This window comes from Lemur catta, chromosome 1 (genome assembly GCF_020740605.2).
Source record: "Lemur catta isolate mLemCat1 chromosome 1, mLemCat1.pri, whole genome shotgun sequence".
Classification (NCBI taxonomy): Eukaryota; Metazoa; Chordata; class Mammalia; order Primates; family Lemuridae; genus Lemur; species Lemur catta.
This window is the reverse complement of record NC_059128.1, coordinates 66,667,578-66,688,054: the sequence shown is the minus strand read 5'-3', so window position 1 is coordinate 66,688,054 and position 20,477 is coordinate 66,667,578. Positions and strand designations below refer to the sequence as shown.

Sequence of the window (20,477 nt, the reverse complement as noted above, 5' to 3'; positions counted from 1 at the left end):
ATGAATGGCTTTGACAAAAAAAAAAAAAAAAAACAGAGTGTCTCAATGGTATTCCAAAGTTCAGAGTATTATCTTTTGTTACCAATTTCTCAGTGAAGTAAATTACTCTTCTATTTGCACATAACTCCCATTTTCCGCGTATTTCAGGATTGGTAGCATGTACTACAGAAGGTGACAGCATCACAGATTCGGGAAGGGAGAAACACGCTCTGTTGGGTTTTTTTCTTTTTTTTTTTTTTTCAGAATATTATGGAGTACAAGAGTTTTGGTTACATAAATTGCTTTTGTATCGTTTGAGTCAGAGTGTGCCCATCCCCCAGATAGTGTGCTTTGCACCCGCTAGGTGTGAATTTACCCATACCCTCCTCCCCCCTCCCAGCTGCTTGATTTCGGAGGAATATTTTGATTATCACATCTCCGCAATGAGGAGGAAGCAGTTCGCTGTCTTGGATCCTTGGTCCCGTCTCTGGCCTCTAGAGGGCGACGTTGCACAAAGACGGTACCTGTTCTCACTGCAGATGATGATGATGATCATCATCATTATCCCCTGAGCCCCTCCTCCCTGCAGCCGGCTGATGTACCTCCCTGATGTCTGTGAAGGTAGGGAACGTGTGACGAGAACAAGAAGCCAGAAAGCTGCAGACTCCTTAAGGGAGAGACTCTTTTAAGCCATTTTTTGAAACTTGCCAAAGCAAGGGACTTGTCCAGCCCAGCTTCCCCGCTCCTGCTGGCTCCTGAGGCTCAGAGACCTTGGCCACCGCCCACCTGCCCAGGCCCTGCAGCGTTTCCACGGCTCAGCCATGGCCCTGCTGCTCCTCCTCGTGCTTGAGGGGATTTTTGCCCTTGGTGAGTAACGTTCCATTTGCTTCTCTCCTTTCATGAAAGCGACTGAGTTCTAACTGGATCTGAATAGAGACATGTTTTCTTCATAGCGAAGTCTGTGCTGCGTTTACGGACACAGCATTGCCGTTGCAGGAGGAACCGGGGCCCAGACAGTGACCCAGCCTGACCTTCACGTCACTGTCTCCGAAGGAGACCCTCTGGAGCTGCGGTGCAACTATTCCTCTTCTGTTCCACCGTATCTCTTCTGGTATGTGCAATACCCCAACCAAGGACTCCAGCTTCTCCTGAAGTACACGTCTGGAAACAGCCTCGTCACAGGCATCAAAAGTTTTAAGGCTGAATTTAGCAAGAGTGAAAGCTCCTTTCACCTGAAGAAAGCCTCAGCGCATTTGAGCGACTCAGCCCAGTACTTCTGTGCTGTGAGTGACACAGTGCCTGGGGCGGCAGGGGGAGCTGAACACAAACCTCCTGACACACTGGGACTTCCTGTGACTCAAGAACTTAACCTGGGGAATTTTCAAGAAGGTCTCTTTTTCCTGTGCCTCCTGTGAAGGCAAATAGGGCAGGACAGGCTGAGCCCTGGGAAGTGCTTGTCTCCTATTTGTTTCATTGTCAATGCCATGCCCTATTCAGATACACTTTGTCCCACATGGAGGTCTTCTGATGAATTTCTTCTGGAGAGACCTCCCCATTCCCAAATCTGAGTCCTGCCTCTACACTCTGAAGAAAGTACATCATAAAGTGTGGGAGCTCTGAAGTAAAAAAAAAGCAACAATGTTTTAAATAATTTTTTCTAGTGCTCATTATGACAATTAGCATTGCTTCAGGTGTTGATCAATAGATGAATATCTGATGCATTTGGTTACTATGTTAGCTGATAAGCTGTGCAGCATAGATTCTCAATCAGTGCACTATAGATTCTCAACCTAGATTTTCAGCTTAAATTCTATCACGTATATAATAGCCCACTGTGTGGTATTGACATATTTTAAAGTATGTCATGATAAGTATTGAGATTTTTAACTAGTGAGCATTATGTAAAACCAATAAACAAACTGAGCATAATTTTTAGTGTAACATTGGAAGTCTAAAAGCCACTTAGTTGTAATCATTTTTGAAACAGCTATTTGAGTGAATAAAATTTATTTAAAAATTAAAAATTTGAGGCATAAAAATTTAACCAATGAAAAGATGTCAAATGCGGTAAATTTAACTACTGAAAAACTCTTAGGAATTTCATTTTAAGAAGTCACACAAATTTATGATATAATATAAAATTACACACTTAAAAATTTCCAATATTTCAAAAAGCATACTATTAAAGTTCATAGGAAAATAGGACCATCTTATCAAAGTTCACAATATCAGAAAATACACTAATTCTAATGGGGATATCCAAAAGCAGGGTACATTTTTATTTACTCTGAAATAATTGTATCAAAAACAACATGTTTAAAATAGTTATATATATGATTATGACTCTGAATTTTTATTTGTGATTTGATTCACTTGTTAGGATAAAAGAAAAGCCCCTCAAAATACAATAACAATTTACACATGCATAAGTTAAGTCTTAATTCAACATTTCGTAATTTATGACAGCAAATACAATGAAGTGAATCATCTCACTTAATAATATTTACAATTACTTAAATCTACATTTTTAAAAAAGAAATGAGGTTGGATTCTTGCCTTATTATGAAGGTATCTCTGGAGCTATTAAGACATGCATTTAAAAATGGTTTTTAAAAATATTCCCATGAATTGAACAAACAGTGGGTAGAAAGTCTGTGTTCAAAAATATTTAGACTTGGCTTCTTGCTCTCCTATTACATTCTTGCTTTTGGTTTCTTTGGCTGCTGACATTTAACTTCTTCTTGGCTTTCCACCACTTTCAATTTTACTTTTGTCTCCCTTTTCATTTTTGTTTAGAGTTTTTCTGACAGATTTGTCTTCTTGTTATGCCTTTTATGGCCCTTTATTTTGCTTAGGTTCAAAATTTTCAGAGTAAGAATACTTAACATGAGATCTACTATCCTAATTTTTAAAAATTTATTTCAAACTATTAAGGGTGTACAAAATGTTTTCATTACATGGCTTGAGTCAGGGCTATAAAAGTGCCCATCTCCTGAATAGTGTTATTGTATGTGTTAGGTGGGTTTTTGCTTTTTCCTCCCTACTTCCCCCTCCTCCATGCTTGATTTCCAGTGACTTTTATTTCCCTTTGTACACTTGTGTGCCCATCGGTTAGTTTCAGTTTATTAGAGAGTACGTGTGGTGTTTGTTTTTCCATTCTTGAGATACTTTGCTTAGGAAAATAGTCTCCATTTCCTTCCAAATTGCTGCAAAGGGCATTAATTCATCCTTTTTATGGCTGAGTAGTACTCCATGGTATACGTATACCACATTTTGTTAATCTACTCATGAGTTGATGAGCACTTGGGTTGATTCCAGATCTTTGAAATTGTGGCAATAAGCATTCGAGTGCAGGTGTTTTTTTGATAAAATGACTTCTTTTCCTTTGGGTAGATACCCAGTAATGGGATTCCTGAATTGAATGGTAGGTCTACCTTTAGTTCTTTGAGAAATCTCCATACTGTCTTCCATAGGGGTTGTACCAATTTGCAGTCCCACCAACAGTGTATCACCATTCCTTTCTCTCTGTATCCATGCCAGCATCTATTGTTTTTGGACTTTTTAAATAAAAGCCATTCTAACAGGAGTAAGTTGATATCTCATTGTGGTTTTAATTTGGATTTCCCTGATGATTAGTGATGTTGAATATTTTTTGAGATGTTTGTTGGCCATTTGTCTATCTTCTTTTGAAAAACTTCTGCTCATGTATTTTGCCTACTTTTTAATGGGTTTGTTTGTTTGTTTGTTTCTTGCCGATTTGTTTGAGTTCTTTGTCGATTCTGGATATTAGGCCTTTATTGGGTATGTAGTTTGTGAATATTTCCTCCCATTATGTAGGTTGTCTATTTGCTCTGTTGATTATTTTCTTAGCTGTTAAGAAGCTTTTTAATTTAGTCAAGTCCCATTCATTTTTGTTGTTGTTGTTGTTGTTGTTGCTGTAGTTGCCATTGAGGTCTTAGGCATAAATTCCTTGCCTAGACAGATATCTAGAAGTGTTTTATTTACATTTTTTTCTAGAATTTTTATGGTTTCATGCCATACATTTAAGTGTTTTATCCATCTTGAATTAATTTTTCTATATAGTCAGAGATTGGGGTCCTGTTTCATTCTTCTGCATGTGGCTATCCAATTTTCCCTGCACTATTTATTGAATAGGCATTCTTTTCCCCAGTGTAAATTGTTATCTGCTTTGTCAAAGATCAATTGGCTGTAGGTAGATGGTTTTATATCTGGATTCTCTATTCTGTTCCATTGGTCTATGTCTCCGTTTTTGTACCAATACCATACTGTTTTGGTTTGAGGCTTGTAGTATAGCTTGAAGTCAGGTAACGTGATGCCTCTAGATTTGTTCTTCTTGCTTAAGATTGCTTTGGCTATTTGGGCTCTTTTATAATTCCAAATGAAGTATAGAATTATTTTTTTCTAGATCTGTGAAATATGATGATGGTATTTTTATGGGGATTACACTGACCCTATAAATCACTTTGGGTAGTATGGACATTTTAACAGTGTTGATTCTACTGATCCATGAGCATGATATGTTTTTCCATTTGTTTGTATCATCTGTGATTTCTTTCCTCAGTGTTTCATAGTTCTCCTTGTAGAGATCTTATCTTAGGTATTTTATTTTCTTTGTAGCTATTATGGATGGTTTTGAGTCTTTGATTTGACTCTCAGCTTGATTGTTATTGATATACAGAAATGCTACTGATTTGTGTTAGATTGATTTTGTAACCAGACTTTGCCGGATTTGTCTGTCAATTCCAGGAGTCTCTTGGTGGAGTCTTTGGGGTTTTCTAGATGCTAGAGTGAGCATATCTCAAAATTATAAAAGCCATATATGACAACCCACAGCCAATATCATACTGAATGGGGAAAACTTGAAAGCATTCTCCCTAAGAACTGGAACAAGACAATGGTGCCCACTGTTACAACTTCTATTCAACATAGTGCTGGAAGTCCTAGCCAAAGCAATCAGGCAAGAGAAAAAAATAAAGGGTATCAAATTTGGAAAGAGGAGGTCAAACTATCAGTGTTCACTGATGATATGGTTTTGTATCTTAACAAATTTTTAAGTGTACAATTTGGTCTTGTTAACTATTTGATCAATGTCATGAAACAGATCTCTAGAACTTACTCGTCTTACATAACTGACCAACATCTTTCCATTTTCTCCTCCCCCCAGCCCCTGGTAATCACCATTCTACTCTCTGCTTCTATGAGTTTGACTATTTTATATACCTCATATAAGTGGAATCATGCAGTATTTGCCCTTCTCTGACTGGTTTATTTCATTTAATATAATGTCGTCAAGGTACATCCATGTTGTTGCATGTGGCAGGATCTCCTTTTTTAAGGTTAAATAATATTCCATTATATATATATATATACCACATTTTATTTATTCATTCATCCATCAATGGATATTTAGGTTGTTTGCATATCTTGGCTAATGAGAATGAATAGTGCTGCAATGAACATGGGAGGACAAAAAGCTCAATATCTTGAATTGATCCTTTTTGGATAAATACCCAGTAGTGGGATTGCTGAATCATATGGTAGTTCTATTTTTATTTTTTTGGAAAACCTTCATACTGTTTTACATAATTGCCACACCATTTTGCATTCCCACCAACAGTGTACAAAGTTTCAATTTCTCCATATCCTTACCAATATTCATTATCTTTTTAAAAAATATAATAGCCATTCTAAAAGATGCAAAGTAATATCTCATTGTGATATCTCATTTCCCTGATGATTAGTGATGTTGAGCAGCTTTTCTTATAACTTCTGGCCACTTGTATGTCTTCTCTGGAATAATGTCTATTCAAGCCCTTTGCCAATTTTTAATCAACAACAATAATAGTAATTATTATTATTATATGTTATTGAGTTGTAGGAGTTCTCTATATATTTTGGGGACATATGGCTTGAAAATATTTTATCAGACATATGGTTTGAAAATATTTTCTTTCATTCCATATGTTACCTTTTTTCTCTGTTAATCATTTCCTTTTCTGTGCTGAAGCTTTTTAATTTGATACAGTTCTACTTATCTACTTTTGCTTTTGTTGCCAGTGCTTTTAGTGTTGTACCTAACAATTCATTATCCAGACCAATGGCATAGAGATTTTCTAACATATTTTCTTCTATTAGTTTTACAGTTTCAGGTCTTAAGTTTTTAATCCATTTGAGTTGATTTTTATGTATAGTGTTAGATAAGGGTTCAGTTTAATTCTTTTGCGAGTGGATATCCAGTTTTCCCAGCACCATTTGTTGAAGAGACTATACTTCCCACATTATGTATTCTTGATACCCTTGTCAAACATCAGTTGAGTGTATATGTTTGGGTTTATTTTGGGGCCTCTATTTTGTTTATATGTCTATCTTTATGATAGCACCACACGGTTTTAAATACTGTAGCTCTGTAATATATTCTGAAATCAGGAAGTGGGATGCCTTCAGCTTTTTTTTTTTTCTCCTCAGGATTGTTTTAGCTACTCTGAGTCCTTTGCAGTTTCACATGAATTTTAAGGTTAAAATTTTAGGTTTTTTTTCTACTTCCACAAAAAATTTCTATAGGGATTTTGATATGGGCTGCATTGAATCGGTAAATTGCTTTGGATAATATGGACATTTTAAATCTTCCAATTCATGAACATGGGATGTCTTTCCATTTATTTGTATTTTCTTTAATTTTTTTCATTAATTTTTTGTAGTTTTAAGTGTACAAGTCTTTTTCCTCATTACTTACATTTGTTCCTAGTAAGCTTAGGTAAATAAGAAATTCCTCACTTCTTTTGTAGCTATTGTAAATGGGACTGTTTTCTTGATTTTTTTTCCAGATAGTTTGCTGTTAGTGTATGGAAATACTACTGATTAATTGTTGATTTTGTGTCCTGAAACTTTACAGAATTCATGTATTAGTCCCAACAGGTTTTTGTGTGTGTGTGTGTGTGTGTGTGTGTGTGTGTGTATGTGTGTGTGTGAAGTCTTCAGGCTTTTCTTAATGAATATGATTATGTCATCTACAAACAGATAATTTTACCTCTTCCTTTCTGATTTGGATTTCTTTTATTTATTTATTTTTCTTGCCTATTTGCTCTGACCTGGACTTCCAGTCTTTTTGAACAGAAATGGTGAGAGTAGACACCTTTGTCTTGTTCTTGATCTTAGAGGAAAAGCTTTCAGTGTTTCACCATTGAGTATAATGTTAGCTATGACTTTTTATATATGGTCTTTATTATGTTGGGGTAATTTCCTTCTATTCCTAATTTATTGAACATTTTTATTATGAAACGTGAAGCAAGTTCACTGTGCAATGATTACTAACTTGTCTGAGTCCAGTGAGACAGAATACCTATGCATACAACAAGCTACATGAATCAGGTTTATTACTTTACAGATAGGCAGTATGGGACAACAGAGGCCTAGGATTCATTGCAAGCTGGTCCCATAAGTCTCCGGAAAGCTTCCTGGGGTGGATGGAATCTCATCTACTTGTGGCTCACTTACCACACAGCTGAGGGGCCCAAGAAATTAGCATGCCCCTGGGTTTTATGATGTGACATGCTGGGCTATAAAGCATTGAAGGACCTCCTGTTTCTAGGGGGATCTGAGGTAGAGCCAGGCTGTTCCAGCCATTTCCTCCCTATCTTAGGATGTTACAACTCCAGCACTTTCTACAGTTATTTTTGAGAACTATGAGCAAGGAAGTGGGGAGAACTGGATTGGTTCAAGGCCACGCAGAGAATTGTCCTGCATAAAAGGGTGTTGAACTTTTTTAGGTGATTTTTCTGCATCTGTTGAGATGACCACGTGATTTTTATCCTTTATTTTGTTATATGGTGTGTCTGTCAGATTATTTGATTTTTTTATGTTGAAATGTCCTTGCATCCCAAGGATAATTTCCACTTGGTCTTTTGGAGGAGTCTTTAGGGTTTTCTTTGTCATAGTCTCTTATGGTCCTTCTTATTTCTGTGGCATCAGTTGTTATGTCTCCTCTTTCATTTTCTACTTTATTTATTTGAGTCTTCTCTCTTTTTTAAGTCTAGCTAAAGGTTTGTCAATTTAGCTTATGTTTTCAAAAACCAGCACTTGGTTCTTTATTTTTTTCTATTATTTTCTATTTAATGTTTTATTTATTTCTGCTCTAATTTTTATTATTTCTTTCTTTTCACTGAATTTGGGCTTCATTTGTTATTTTTCTAGTTCTTTGAGATGTGAAGTTATGTTTTGTGTTTGAGATCTTCTTTTTTGATGTGAGCATTTATCACTATGGTACTGCTTTTGCTGAATACCATGAGTTTTTATATATTGTGTTTGGTTTTTGTGTTTCGTGACATTTTCTAATTTCCCTTTTGATTTCTTTTTTGACCAATTTGTTGCTCAAGAGTATGGTGTTTGATTTCTGTATATTTGTGAATTTCCCAGTGTTGCTTCTGCTATTTATTTCTAATTTTATTCTATTCTGGTCGGAACAGATACTTAATATGACTTTACTTTCTTAAATTTGTTAAGACTTGTTTTGTGGCCAAAATGTGATGTACCCTGGAGACTGTTCTTTGTGTATTTATGAAGAGTGTGTATTCTGTATATACCGATTTCATACAGGAGAACAACCTCTCCATTCAGTCTGGCCAGAGATTTTGGGGGCCTTTCAAACCTTTGTGCTGGTCCAAACCATCATCTTTGCTGTTAGTGGCCCCTAGGCATCTAGAGCACATTGGTCCCATCAGTGTTCTGAGACAGAAACCAGTCCCTCAGGAACCACTCAGAAATGTTGGAACATTGGAAATTAACTGTTTTCTTCCCCAGGAAGAAGCCAAGGGCTGGAATTTTTCACCCACTGGGGCTGCACTGAGTTGGGGGTAGGGAATATGATAAGTGCTTGTATGGTACTTCAAACTGCCCTCCTTGTTCATATTCCTGGCATCAGGAATACGCTGTGTCCCATCAGCACTCACTGGCAGGCAACACAGAAGCCAGTCTCTTATGCAGCCCCTGGAAAAGTTGGAATGTTGGATGTACAGTCCAACTCTTTCCCTCACCAGAGAGAGACTGAAGCTGGGGGTTTCCTCTCATTTATGTAACACTGTTCTGGGCGTGGGAATTATGGTAAGAGGGTGTCACAGATTTTTCTGCCAGCTTTGATGTGGCTGATTTCTCACTCAGCCAGCGTGCTGGAGCCTCTCAACTAGTTAGTGGGCTTCTCAAAAAGGGAACTGATCACTTTATTGTTGTTGAATTGATGTGTCCCTGGAGGAAACGAGGGTTCAGGGCTTCCTATTCTGCCATCTGGCTGTCACTCCTCTCAGGGACAGGATTCTTACTGTTTTCCTCTTGGGCTTCTCCTTAACTAGTCTTTCACCACAACTGACCTCTCCTAGGCATCTTGGTGAATGTGGTGCTCGCTGTGGGCACAGTGGTGCTGCCTGAGGCAGCCACACGATGAGAGCCCAATTATATCCCTTCAACTTCTTTTGTCAACTCATTTCATTTAGCTGTGTAGAGAAGAAGTAGAGAGCTAGAGAGCTGGATACAAAAATTATTCAGATCATTTCTATATCTTAAAAGGAAAATTTAGCCATTTTAATTTATATATCATTTATTACTACAATTAGTATTAAGTTCTCTTACTTGGCATCATAACAACATTTGACATTGTAGGCTATTCTTCTCAAAATACTTTATAAATTTACGTTTAGAGACCCCACTCTTTATTCATTCTCTTCCAGTGTCATTAGTTCCTTTTCAGTCTCCTTCAGTGTTTTTTCCCTTATCTCTAAACATTGGTGTACCTCAGTGATTTATCCTTGGAACTCTTTTTCTCTACTGATACTTTATTCCAAGCTGGTTTCATTAAGTCTCTTGGCTTTAAATACCATTTAAATACCCAAATTTATAACTCAAGCCTAGATGGCTACTCTGATTTCTGGACTCCTATATGAAATGACCTATTTGATGTATCCTTTTTGGCATATATATATATATATATATATATATATATTTGAAAATTCCTAATATATCTGAAAATGATCTACTGAGTTTGACCTCTCCAGTGACTGAGCCTTCCTTACATTATACCTGCTCCTGTGAACTCTTCCTCATGTAAGTAAGTGGCAACTGCATGTATCAATTCTTCTAATCCCCTTAGCTAAAAACTTTGAAATCAACCTTGTCTTCTCACTTTTTTCATACCCCCATTTGATCTATTAGGAAATCCCACCAGCCATTTCTTTAAACTATGCCCCAAATCAACCAGTTCTCATGACCTTCACTCATGACCAGCCTTATTGAAGCCACAGTTATCTCTTGCCTGGCTGACTGGAATAAACCCAACTGATCTTTCTTTGATCTTTGCCCCTCTTCAGTCTGGTCTCCACACAGCAGAAAAGGTAATGTTTTAAAAACATAATTCAGGTAATTTTATTTCTGTGCTCACAACTCTCTTATGTCTTACTGTCCTATTCAAATGAAAAGCAAATTCTTTCCTATAGTACACAAGTCCATCTAGCTCCCTGCCACACCTTTGGCATGTGATATAAGCCACTGTCTTCCAGTGTGTTCACTCTCTCCAGCCTTACTGTGCTTACTGTTGCTCTAACACACCAATTTGTTTCCTGTGTCAAAGTCTTTGCAGCTTCTCATTCCTCTTCCTTGAGTACTAGTACTCCAGGTAACCATATGGCTTATTCTTTCACTTCATTCTGGCCTCTGCCAAAGAAACATGCATAAAATATTTACTGCGGATTTTTTTTGTGGTAGTGAAAATAAAAACTCAAACTGTTTCTCAGAGACTGGCTACAGAAATTGTGATAAATCTATGCTATGGAATATTATACAGTAAATGTGTTAACGTCAATAGGTCATCAGGACATATAATTGAGCACATAATTCATATTGCAAACTGCTATGTATTTGGAAATTGTAGTCAGAGAAAAATTTAAATTATAAATAATTTTGAGAATGTGTTCATATTTTCCTTAAACATTTTAAATTAATAATAAATAATAGGTCACTATACTTCATATCCCCTGAGTTCCTTCTACATCTCCATCCACCTACTCCTCTTTCATTTTTATCTTGTAGGGGTCTTTATTCAACTCCCAAGCTCATACCTCTATTTAATCTCTTGATTCCATTCCATTCCATCTTTTCTAAGAAACAGACAAAAATGATCACATTATCTTTAAATCTTTGTTTAATCATCTTTTGTTATAAGATATGTCTCCTTATTTTTAGGTTCATTTTGTACTTTGGGGGATGCTACTTGACATATGAATAAACACACACATATATACATGTTTGTCTTTCCCACTAAACTGCAATGTCTTGTGAGTAGAGACAACGTCTTATCCATTTTTTAATTTAAGACCTAGCAGAAGATCTAGCTTACAATAGGACTTAAATAAATTGCTAAGGACTTACTTTGAAATAGATTGGAGAATAACATTCAACCTTGAAGATGCAATTTGACAAAATATTTTAATATGGTAAACTCCATTAAATGGAATTTGAGGAAGAAACTAGTTTACTTTAAAAAAAGATTCCCATCAGCCTGACAATTCTTTCGGTCTAGAAAATCTGTAGGTGGTTCCTCAGAGAGAATGGAATGAGGGCTCTGGGGCTCTGGGGATGAGCTAGCTGGCCTGATGGTTTTAGACCACTAGAGGGAGCTCTAGGATTTACTCTAAATGAGAAACTTTTTTCTCAAGTTCTGAGATAGCTGAATATTAGTGAAAATTTGACTGAGGGTTAGCAGCAGTTAGGAAAACATCTGAATGAGTCGTATGCTAAAAGAACAAGGGGAATCTCCATATATTCATCTGCGAAGATGTTCTGTGGCTGTGAGGGGTGTCACAGAGATGATTCCCCAGCAGAATTGAGAGTAGGCATCAGCTAGGGTCATGGTGAAGCAGGAAGCTCTATAGCTTTGATTTTTATCACTGACAATCCTGAAATGTGAGTTTCTCTTCTGACTTAAAAATTATTCCAGTGATTTCTACCTTCTCTTACATCTCTTCTGAGACTAGAAAAACAAGACAAAGGAGATGGGAAGAAATGGGAGAAAAAATAATGAAAATATTGAGAGAGAGGAGAAAAGAGAAAAAGAAAGGAGCGATTAGGGAAAAAGATAGATGACACACTTAACTGAATTTCCAAATGTGGCCTACGCCTCGTATAGTTTCAGTGTTGCAAAATGAAAAGTTCTTGGGATCTGTTGAACAACAATATGAAGACATGTAACACTACTGAATTTTACCCTTAAAAAGAGTCAAGATGGTAAATTTAATGTTATGTGTTTTTTGCTGCAATAAAAACTGTGACCTCTATCTCATGTTCACAGAGCAAAACTGACCAGGTGGGTCTGCAAGGAGAGTGGGGAAAGTGTTGGACAGAGAAGAACAAAGATGAAAAGGAGGTCAGGGTGGCCATTGTATACATGTCCTATTTCTCTTTCTATCCACCAAAGTCTTGCCGGAGACAGATTGTATGTTCATAATGTCCACATGTCCTGGGTTTACAGAATTCTCCCAATTTAATTTAGTTGTATTTACTCCTTTAAGGGGATTAAATAAATAAACAATACATTCAATGAGATAGTCTTCCTTTATGAGAGCTTTCTTATAAATGAATTCTCAATCACTTTTCAAACTGTGGGTCCTGACTTTTGGCTAAGTTGGGTCAAAGTATCATACTTTTTTCAGGTTACACTTGACCCAGATGAGGCCCCTATTTGTCCCTGGAGTATCTTTTCCCTTTCCCCACTCCTATCCTGACATGTCTGATTACTGGGACACTTTAGGTGAAGGCAACCCTGTGAGTGTGAAAAACCTAGACAGTTCTGTGTCTGTGGTCACCAGTGCAGCCCTGAGATTAGCAGCTATGCCAGTACCCTGCTGAAACACTAAAGGAAAATCTCTTTGCTCCCTGATGTCCTTGTATTCCCCCTCATTTGAGGACAGATAGGACTCAGCTTATCTGTTACTTTCTTCCCAGTTATTTCAGGCCCAGAGGAGAGACTTTCCCAAGAGAACTAGTTTCTTCTTTCGAGGTCCACTGATCTCTGCAGGACAAGCTATCTCCCTGACCAATGGTTTTCTGTTCTTTATCCTGGAGTTCCCTGCTTCTTGACCCCAGATTTGTATCTGACCCCAAAATGGGATACCTCACTTGAACACTCTTGGCATAACCTGGCTAGTGACCACAGAAGCTCTTTGGCTAAGGAGAGGGGATCAGGGACATTTTCTATCTACCATCTTTCTAGAATTGTCCTCTCCCTAAGCCAAACGATTGTTCCTTTATTTATGGCCTTTTTTTTTTTTAACTTGTAAAACTAAAATTCTAAAGGGCCACATCCTTTGTGGGAAAGATCAGAATCAATGATGAATGATGGAAAATAATTTGATCTGGTGATGTTTAAATATTTCATTAAAATACCTGTAGAGAAGTTTAAATTTCTATGAAGTGTGATATATCAATACTTTTTCTTATGCTTTCTGATTGCCATGCTTAGAAAATCCATGACTATCCTAAATTTATTTTAAAAATAGTTTATCTTTTATTTTATTTAAAAATATTAAATATCATCTCCTTTTGGAATTTATTTTCTAACAGATATTAAGGTAGATATCCAAATTTACTTGTTAACTTCTAAGTGACTCTTCATGATCACATTTTAACAAATATACTATCTTTCTCTATTTTTATTTTAAATAAATTTTTATGTGTGGACTTTATATTCTACTCTATTGATCCCTATATAGGAGCCTTTCTGGTAAAATTCTGTTTCAATTAGTATAGAATTACACTTTGTTTTAGTAACTATGGAGGAAATCCCCCTATACTCTGACAATGTGAAGGCTTCCTCAAGCCTAAGATTATCTGCGGTATCAGATTGGGCCACTAGAGGGGGATGCTAAACAAATCGAACTTGATAGAAAGCCGCCCGGTCCTTTCAGAAAGAGCTTTCTGCTTTATCTGCTGAGTAAACTCACCCTGGCGCTGTCAGAGTGTCTGTGTGGCTGCATCGTTTCTGGAAAGACCTCCAGAAAAGAACGGCCTGTTTCCCCACCGCTCAGACATGAAGCCCACCCTCATCTCAGTGCTTGTGATGATACTTACGCTCAGTGAGTAAAGTCTCTTTTTAGTCTGTCTTTCTATGCTCTTCTGATTTAGACTCATTTTAATGACACGTTCTCCTCAGTCTGGAAGGCTTTTCTTGATCCAGTATTGGTGTTACAGGAGGAACAAGAGCCCAGACAGTGACTCAGCCTGAAGAATGCCTCTCTGTCTTTAAAGGGGCTCCCGTGCAGCTGAAGTGCAACTACTCGTACTCTGGGAGTCCTGTGCTCTTCTGGTATGTCCAGTACCCCAAACAAGGCCTCCAGGTACTCCTGAAACACATCTCTGGAGAGAGTGTCAAAGGTTTCACAGCTGTCCTTAACAAAGGCGAGGCAACCTTCCATCTGGAAAAAACATCTGTTCAAGAGGAGGACTCAGCCATGTATTACTGTGCTCTGAGTGGCACAGTAGCTGGTTTAGCAAGGGAAGCAGAGCACAAACCCTTTAGAAGTTACAGCAAATATTTCTTCGTAAGCTCTCTACGTGGCCATAGTGGATCATTCTTTCTCTAGAGACTGATATTGATATAGCCCTCTCTACACCTGTTCTGTAGCAGCATCTCAATTCCCCCATAGTAACTGGTATCAATCCCTCCAGCCAGTAACGTCCTTTCCTACTTGTTGGTTCAGTGACATATGAAACCCAAAATTGCCACATGACAGTGTCATCTTCCAATTCAGTGGGATTATTGTTGGGTCTCTGGTAGAAGCATTCCTCCCTATAGAGAACAAAACCTCCACAAACCAACATAGCTCGAAGTTACAAAGACAGGAATAAAAACTTATGCTAGTGGGTTACTGGTAAAAATAGTGACAGGATCCACTCCCAGGACTACTTTCCTGATGTCTGGAGCCATGCATTCTGGCTGTGACAGAGACAACACCACATAATGGTACCCTTAATAAGGGGAAATCTATGCTTTTGAGCTCACGCACAACTTCCATCCCTGCCAACAAGGCCATTTTGTTTATAGGATCATTGAACAAGCATTGGGATGGCTGGGGAAAGAGTTGACACATCCATAGAATCCATCATTTTGTCTATTATAGAAGCTTCCACTGCAATGGTTTTTCTTTGGTCAGTACTCACATGGAGCACAGTTATCTTGATAGTTTTTACCCATTTTGAGAGGTCCATTGAGGTACCTATTTCCTAGCTTTCCTTATTATCCATCTTCTAATCCCATTCCTTCCAAGTTTTTTGTCACCCAGTCAAATCATTAGCAACTTCCCATAAATCAATGTAGGACAGCCCTTCTGGCCATCTTTCCCTCTAGATAATGTGGACAACCAAAATGGAACACTTGATGTTTTGTCCACTGGAGAGATTTTTCTTCACCACTGTCCTGCAGTGTTAGTTTCCTTTGGTAAATAGTATAATGTGCAAATCCATATGAAAAGTAGGCTTGATTTTCTTTGGTTGTTGTTCTTCAGTCAATTGGTTGTAAGGAACTCCCCAGAAGTCTTATAGACATGGATTAAGGAAGAGAAGACAACACAAGAAAAGTTGGTGTCAAAATAATCTGAGCCACCTACTTATGCAACTATCTTGTACCTCCTGGATTTGCCTAAATATGATTTCTTATATAAAATTTCTACTCTATGATAGATTGCTCCTGGGCATGTCTGCCGTTATGGCTAAGTAGATCAGACAATACTTGGTTTATGATGGAAGATCAGAATGCATGGTCACTTACTTTTCCTAAATTAGACATTCAGACTTCACCAAGGTCAACTGGCAAGCTAGAAGCTGTTTCTCAAAAAGGAGACAAGTTATCTGTAGCAAAGGGAATCTATTCTCCCAAGTACTAGAGGTCTATGCTGTGGTTCTCCTGTTGGCGTTTCCCAGAGTCTCCACATGACATTCCTATTTGCCATGGAAACTCCAATTGTCATTGTTGAATCTGGTAAATCCTAAGACCAACTTTGTAAAGCAGATTGCGCTGAAGCTTGAACTTGGTGGAGAGCCTCCTCTTGCTCTGATCAGTTGGCGCCTTTACAGGCGACTCTATAAATGATAGGTCAAAGTAGCACATCCACATGGGGTATACGCTGCCTTCAAAATTCAAAATGGCCTACCAAGAGTTATGCTTCATTTTCTGTGATAGGTGTTGTGGGTGCAGCAACATATCTTTCACCTTGGAAGGGATGGCTTAACATTCTCTGGACCACTGAACCCCTGGAAACTTCACTGAGGTGACAAGTCCTTGAATATTTGTGGTGTTTATTGTTTTATCTATGGATTATTCAATTTTTAGCTCAAATGGCTTCTTATAATATATTTTAATCATCTTATGACTTCTGGAGCTACAGTCTCACTCTTTTACCGCTGACTGTGCAATATATTAATTTTCATACTGGCACTTATCACAATGGATTAAAACTTTAGCTTTTCTCCTCGTCTGATTGGGTTGAATGTTCCAGAGAAGAGTGATTGTGTTCTCTCTGATTTTAACCTGACCTTCTAACACAGTATGGAACACACAATATATATGCAGTAAAGAAATGTTAAATAAATTCATTTAAACAAATGTGAAAAATAACAATACCTTCCTATCAGCATGTGAGACCACTCCCATTAATGTGACTTCACTCGTTTCTTCAGGGAACTGTGTCAAGCCAATTTACATAAGCAAATGGCATGTTCCTCTGGGTAAACAGATGCCTAATCAGGACAATAGTTTGCTTAATTGGAAAAATAACTTACATATCAAGACAATAGTTTTCTCATTAAAACTCACCTCAAGAGACCAAGAGAATACAGGCACAGAGGACATAAACAGCTACTGATGACCACGTGAGGACACAGTGAGAAGGTGGCCATCAGCAAGTCATAGAAAAAGGCCTTGAAGAAAACCCAACCTGCCAACACTTTGACCTTGGACTTCTAGCCTCCAGAATTGTGAGAAAGTAAATTTTTGTTTAAGCCACTCAGTCCATGATATTTTTTTATGGCAACTCTATAAACTAATACAGTACACTCATATCCAGCCTAGTGGACAGATAGATGCAGGCATGTGACTTAGGCTTCAGCAATCAGATCCATTGTTCCCAAACTTTGACTCAGGAATTACTTACACAAAAAAAGGAAAACTTAAGAGTTTTCTTTTAGGAAGTGGTGGTAATTACAACAAGATGGAGATGATAGTTCATAGAGCAGCAGAGCAGTGGAATTGCGGCTGCATGCTTTGTCCTGCATGAGCAGGCATGAAGAAACTATTACTACATGAAGGCTCTTCAGAAGAGGAGCCAATGAGATATTCAGAGGAACAGTTCTCTAGAGTGATCTTCTGCATCGTTCCAGACTCGATAGCTTTTGAGTTCAGTTCTCTGACTCTACTGGAATTTCTGAGGCAAACCCGGTATTCATTAATGTATTCATTTTCTACTTAATTCATCCACAGTCAAATTTTGTTATACATCAGTAAGAACACTGACTTGTATATAATCTCATTTCAGCATGAGGCAAATTTTTTAAAAAGTGGAGCTCATAGCTACATCATCACAGTTTGTAGTAACTGTAGGAAACTTAACAGTGCTTCTCAAAGGTATTCTATAATTACTGGGCAGCAACATTCTTTCTTAATTGATTTTTATCTGACTTGTACTGTATCTGTTCTTACTCTCAGCTGGAACCAGAGTTCAGTAAAAGCAGGGAATGGACTAGCTTTGTAATTTCCTCTGACTCAGCTCTATACGTTTGTCATCATTCCAGAGCACATTCTATCAGCAGGATGATGTTGTCACCACAAGATGACAGTGCCTCCCTCTCAGACTCACATGTGTGTGTTCAAAGCAAAGGACTGAGGTTGCCTCTGACGGGCTAAGTTAAAAAAAACCTGAGATGGGAGCAGAAGGACTACTCAATATAGAGAACTTGCTCTTTTGACTGAAGAGCCTGGCTCCATTTCAGGCTCCAGAGCTGACTCTTCCGTGATCCCAACGAAGAAGAATGAGGACTCTCCTGGGAGTGTCTTTGGTGACTCTATGGCTTCAACTGGCCAGTGAGTTGGGGCTTTTGGTGACGGGAACAGGGAGACCAGAGGTCAGAGCCCACAGGGACAAAAGGTAAAGTTTTTTTATTAAGTTGAAAATGCAGTGACTGACTCCTGGTCTCGGTCTTGTCTTTCTGCCTAGGGGTGAACAGCCAACAAGGAGAAGAGAATCCGCAGGCTCTGAGCATCCAGGAGGGTGAAAATGCCACCATGAACTGCAGTTACAAATCTAGTATAAACAATTTACAGTGGTATAGACAAGATTCAGGGAGAGGCCTTACCCTGTTAATATTAATACGTGCAAATAAAAGAGAGGAACATCATGGAAGACTAACAGCCACTCTTGACACCTCCATCAAAAGCAGTTCCCTGATCATCACAGCTTCCTTGGTTGCAGACACGGCTACTTACTTCTGTGCCACAGATGCACAGTGTTCACCAGGCACCTGGGGCTCCTACGCAAACCCTGCCAGAGCTGCTTCTTAGAAGCCCAAACAGTGGGTAGAATTGGTGGTTATATATATCTTCCCATGAAGAAGAACCTAAAAACAGCTGACAACATGAAAGGGAAACCTTTTCAAATTTATGATTTTTTTAAAGCATTTGGACTAGGGCTAAGGGCATGAAATTTGGAACTGGAAACAGAAATGCCAGGGACAGCTCTGCCAATCCTACCTATTTGTCCCTAGGCACATCACCAGCATAGCAGCCTTTGATTTCCTTGCTTGAAATGAAGGATTTGGATCAATGAGCCCAAAACATCCCTTAAGCTCTAAGGGAGAAAAAGCATAATCACTGGACACTCACAGAAGATGAGGAAGGCTGCTCAGTCTTAGAAGGTGTCATCTGTCCTATGTGCAGCCTCCCCAGGACCTAGGTAGGTCTTTGAGATACTTAAGATGATTCTTACATTCCTCTGACTCTTGAATCAGAAACACTGGATTTGTCATGCATTAGAAATAGAAGGAGTCTTAGGACTCTTTCAACCAAATTTGTCATTTTAAAGATGAAGAGTGAAACCATTGTGTAATAAGAGAGACAAAGCTCTGAATCTTTGGAGTAATAGTGACAAAAATCTGAATCTAGTTCTGCCATTTACTAGTTGTGTGATTTCCAATCCTCAATTTCTCCATTAGTAAAATGGAAGCTTGTAGCAAAGTCGTATTTTTTGCCCATCCAAGGGAGAGATGTATGTTCTCCATGACCAGGTCCTGAAATACTGTATTTTGAAAGCAGACACTTCTATTACCCAATGCATAGAAGTTTTCCTTCCATTTTTTTCTTTCTCCTACCAAGATAAATAAATGCTGGCTATAGTTTCCTTGACACAGTTTGTATACTACTGAAAATGATATTGTGGAGAAAATTGGAGCATTTGTATTTATGTACATGCTTTGGTGCAAAAGGTGGGAAAGGGCAAGGAAAGGTTATATAGGACAGTGGTTCCCAAGTACCAGAACTTGACCCACCAGAGTCCCCTGTATCAGAATCACCTAGAGCACCTTTGAAGATCTGTACTGTAGGCTCAGTTCCAGCTTACTCAGTCAGTCTCTAATGAAGTGATGAATTTGTATTTTTAATGAATATCATCTATATCAGTTAGAGATTGGCTCAGTTCCACATTACAGAAAATCCAAACAATAATGTTTTTAACAAGGTGGAGTTTATGTTTTCTCACATAAAGAAGCTCTGTAATGTACAGGGCTGGCACGGTAGCTTTATCATGTTATGAAGGATCCAGCATCTTTCCAGCCTCTTGTTTCTCATCTTTAAGTTGGCACTCTTGTTTTCATACTTCCAAGAGACTGCTAGAGATTCATCCATGTCATACACCTTTCAGGGTATATGCTTGCTGAGCCAATCTTTTCTGGAAGTCCCTAAAACTCCTACTTGCATTCATTTACCAGAGTGTTATCGGATGTCCCCTCCTGCCATCTGTAATGGAGGCTGGGATATCAGGATTATTTTTTTTATCTGAGCATGTTTCCACCTGCATCAAAATTGGAGTTCTAGTAGTAAAAAATAGAAGAGAATAGACCATAGTACAGGCAACTAGCAGTCTCTGCCATACCTTCAGTTTAGGGCATATTAGGAGTCATACTATATTTTTGGTTCATAGTTATTCATTTTTGAATTACCATCCCCAATCTATCGCCCAGTTCTGTTGAATTTACCACCTACTAAGTCTTCTAGAAGACATCACAACCTCCACAACCTAATTCACCTCCACACCCTGATTAAAAGCCCACCCCAGTCCTTTGCTCCCCTGCCCCCAGCACACTTGACAGACCCCATCATTCTTCAGTGTAGTCATTTGTATAGAGTGAGAGTGACCTTGTCAGAGGGCAAATTTGACCATGTCAGTCACCTGGGTCCT

The 20,477-nt window shown here is 38.2% G+C and overlaps 2 gene segments (V, D, J or C); both read left to right on the top strand.

Moving 5' to 3' along the window:
- LOC123620673 overlaps positions 1-20,477 on the top strand; it is a 477,715-nt gene that overhangs the window by 4,442 nt on the left and 452,796 nt on the right.
- Positions 628-18,587, top strand: LOC123620778. The segment is given in 2 exon segments: positions 628-846; positions 18,243-18,587. Coding segments are annotated over 2 exon segments (390 nt in total).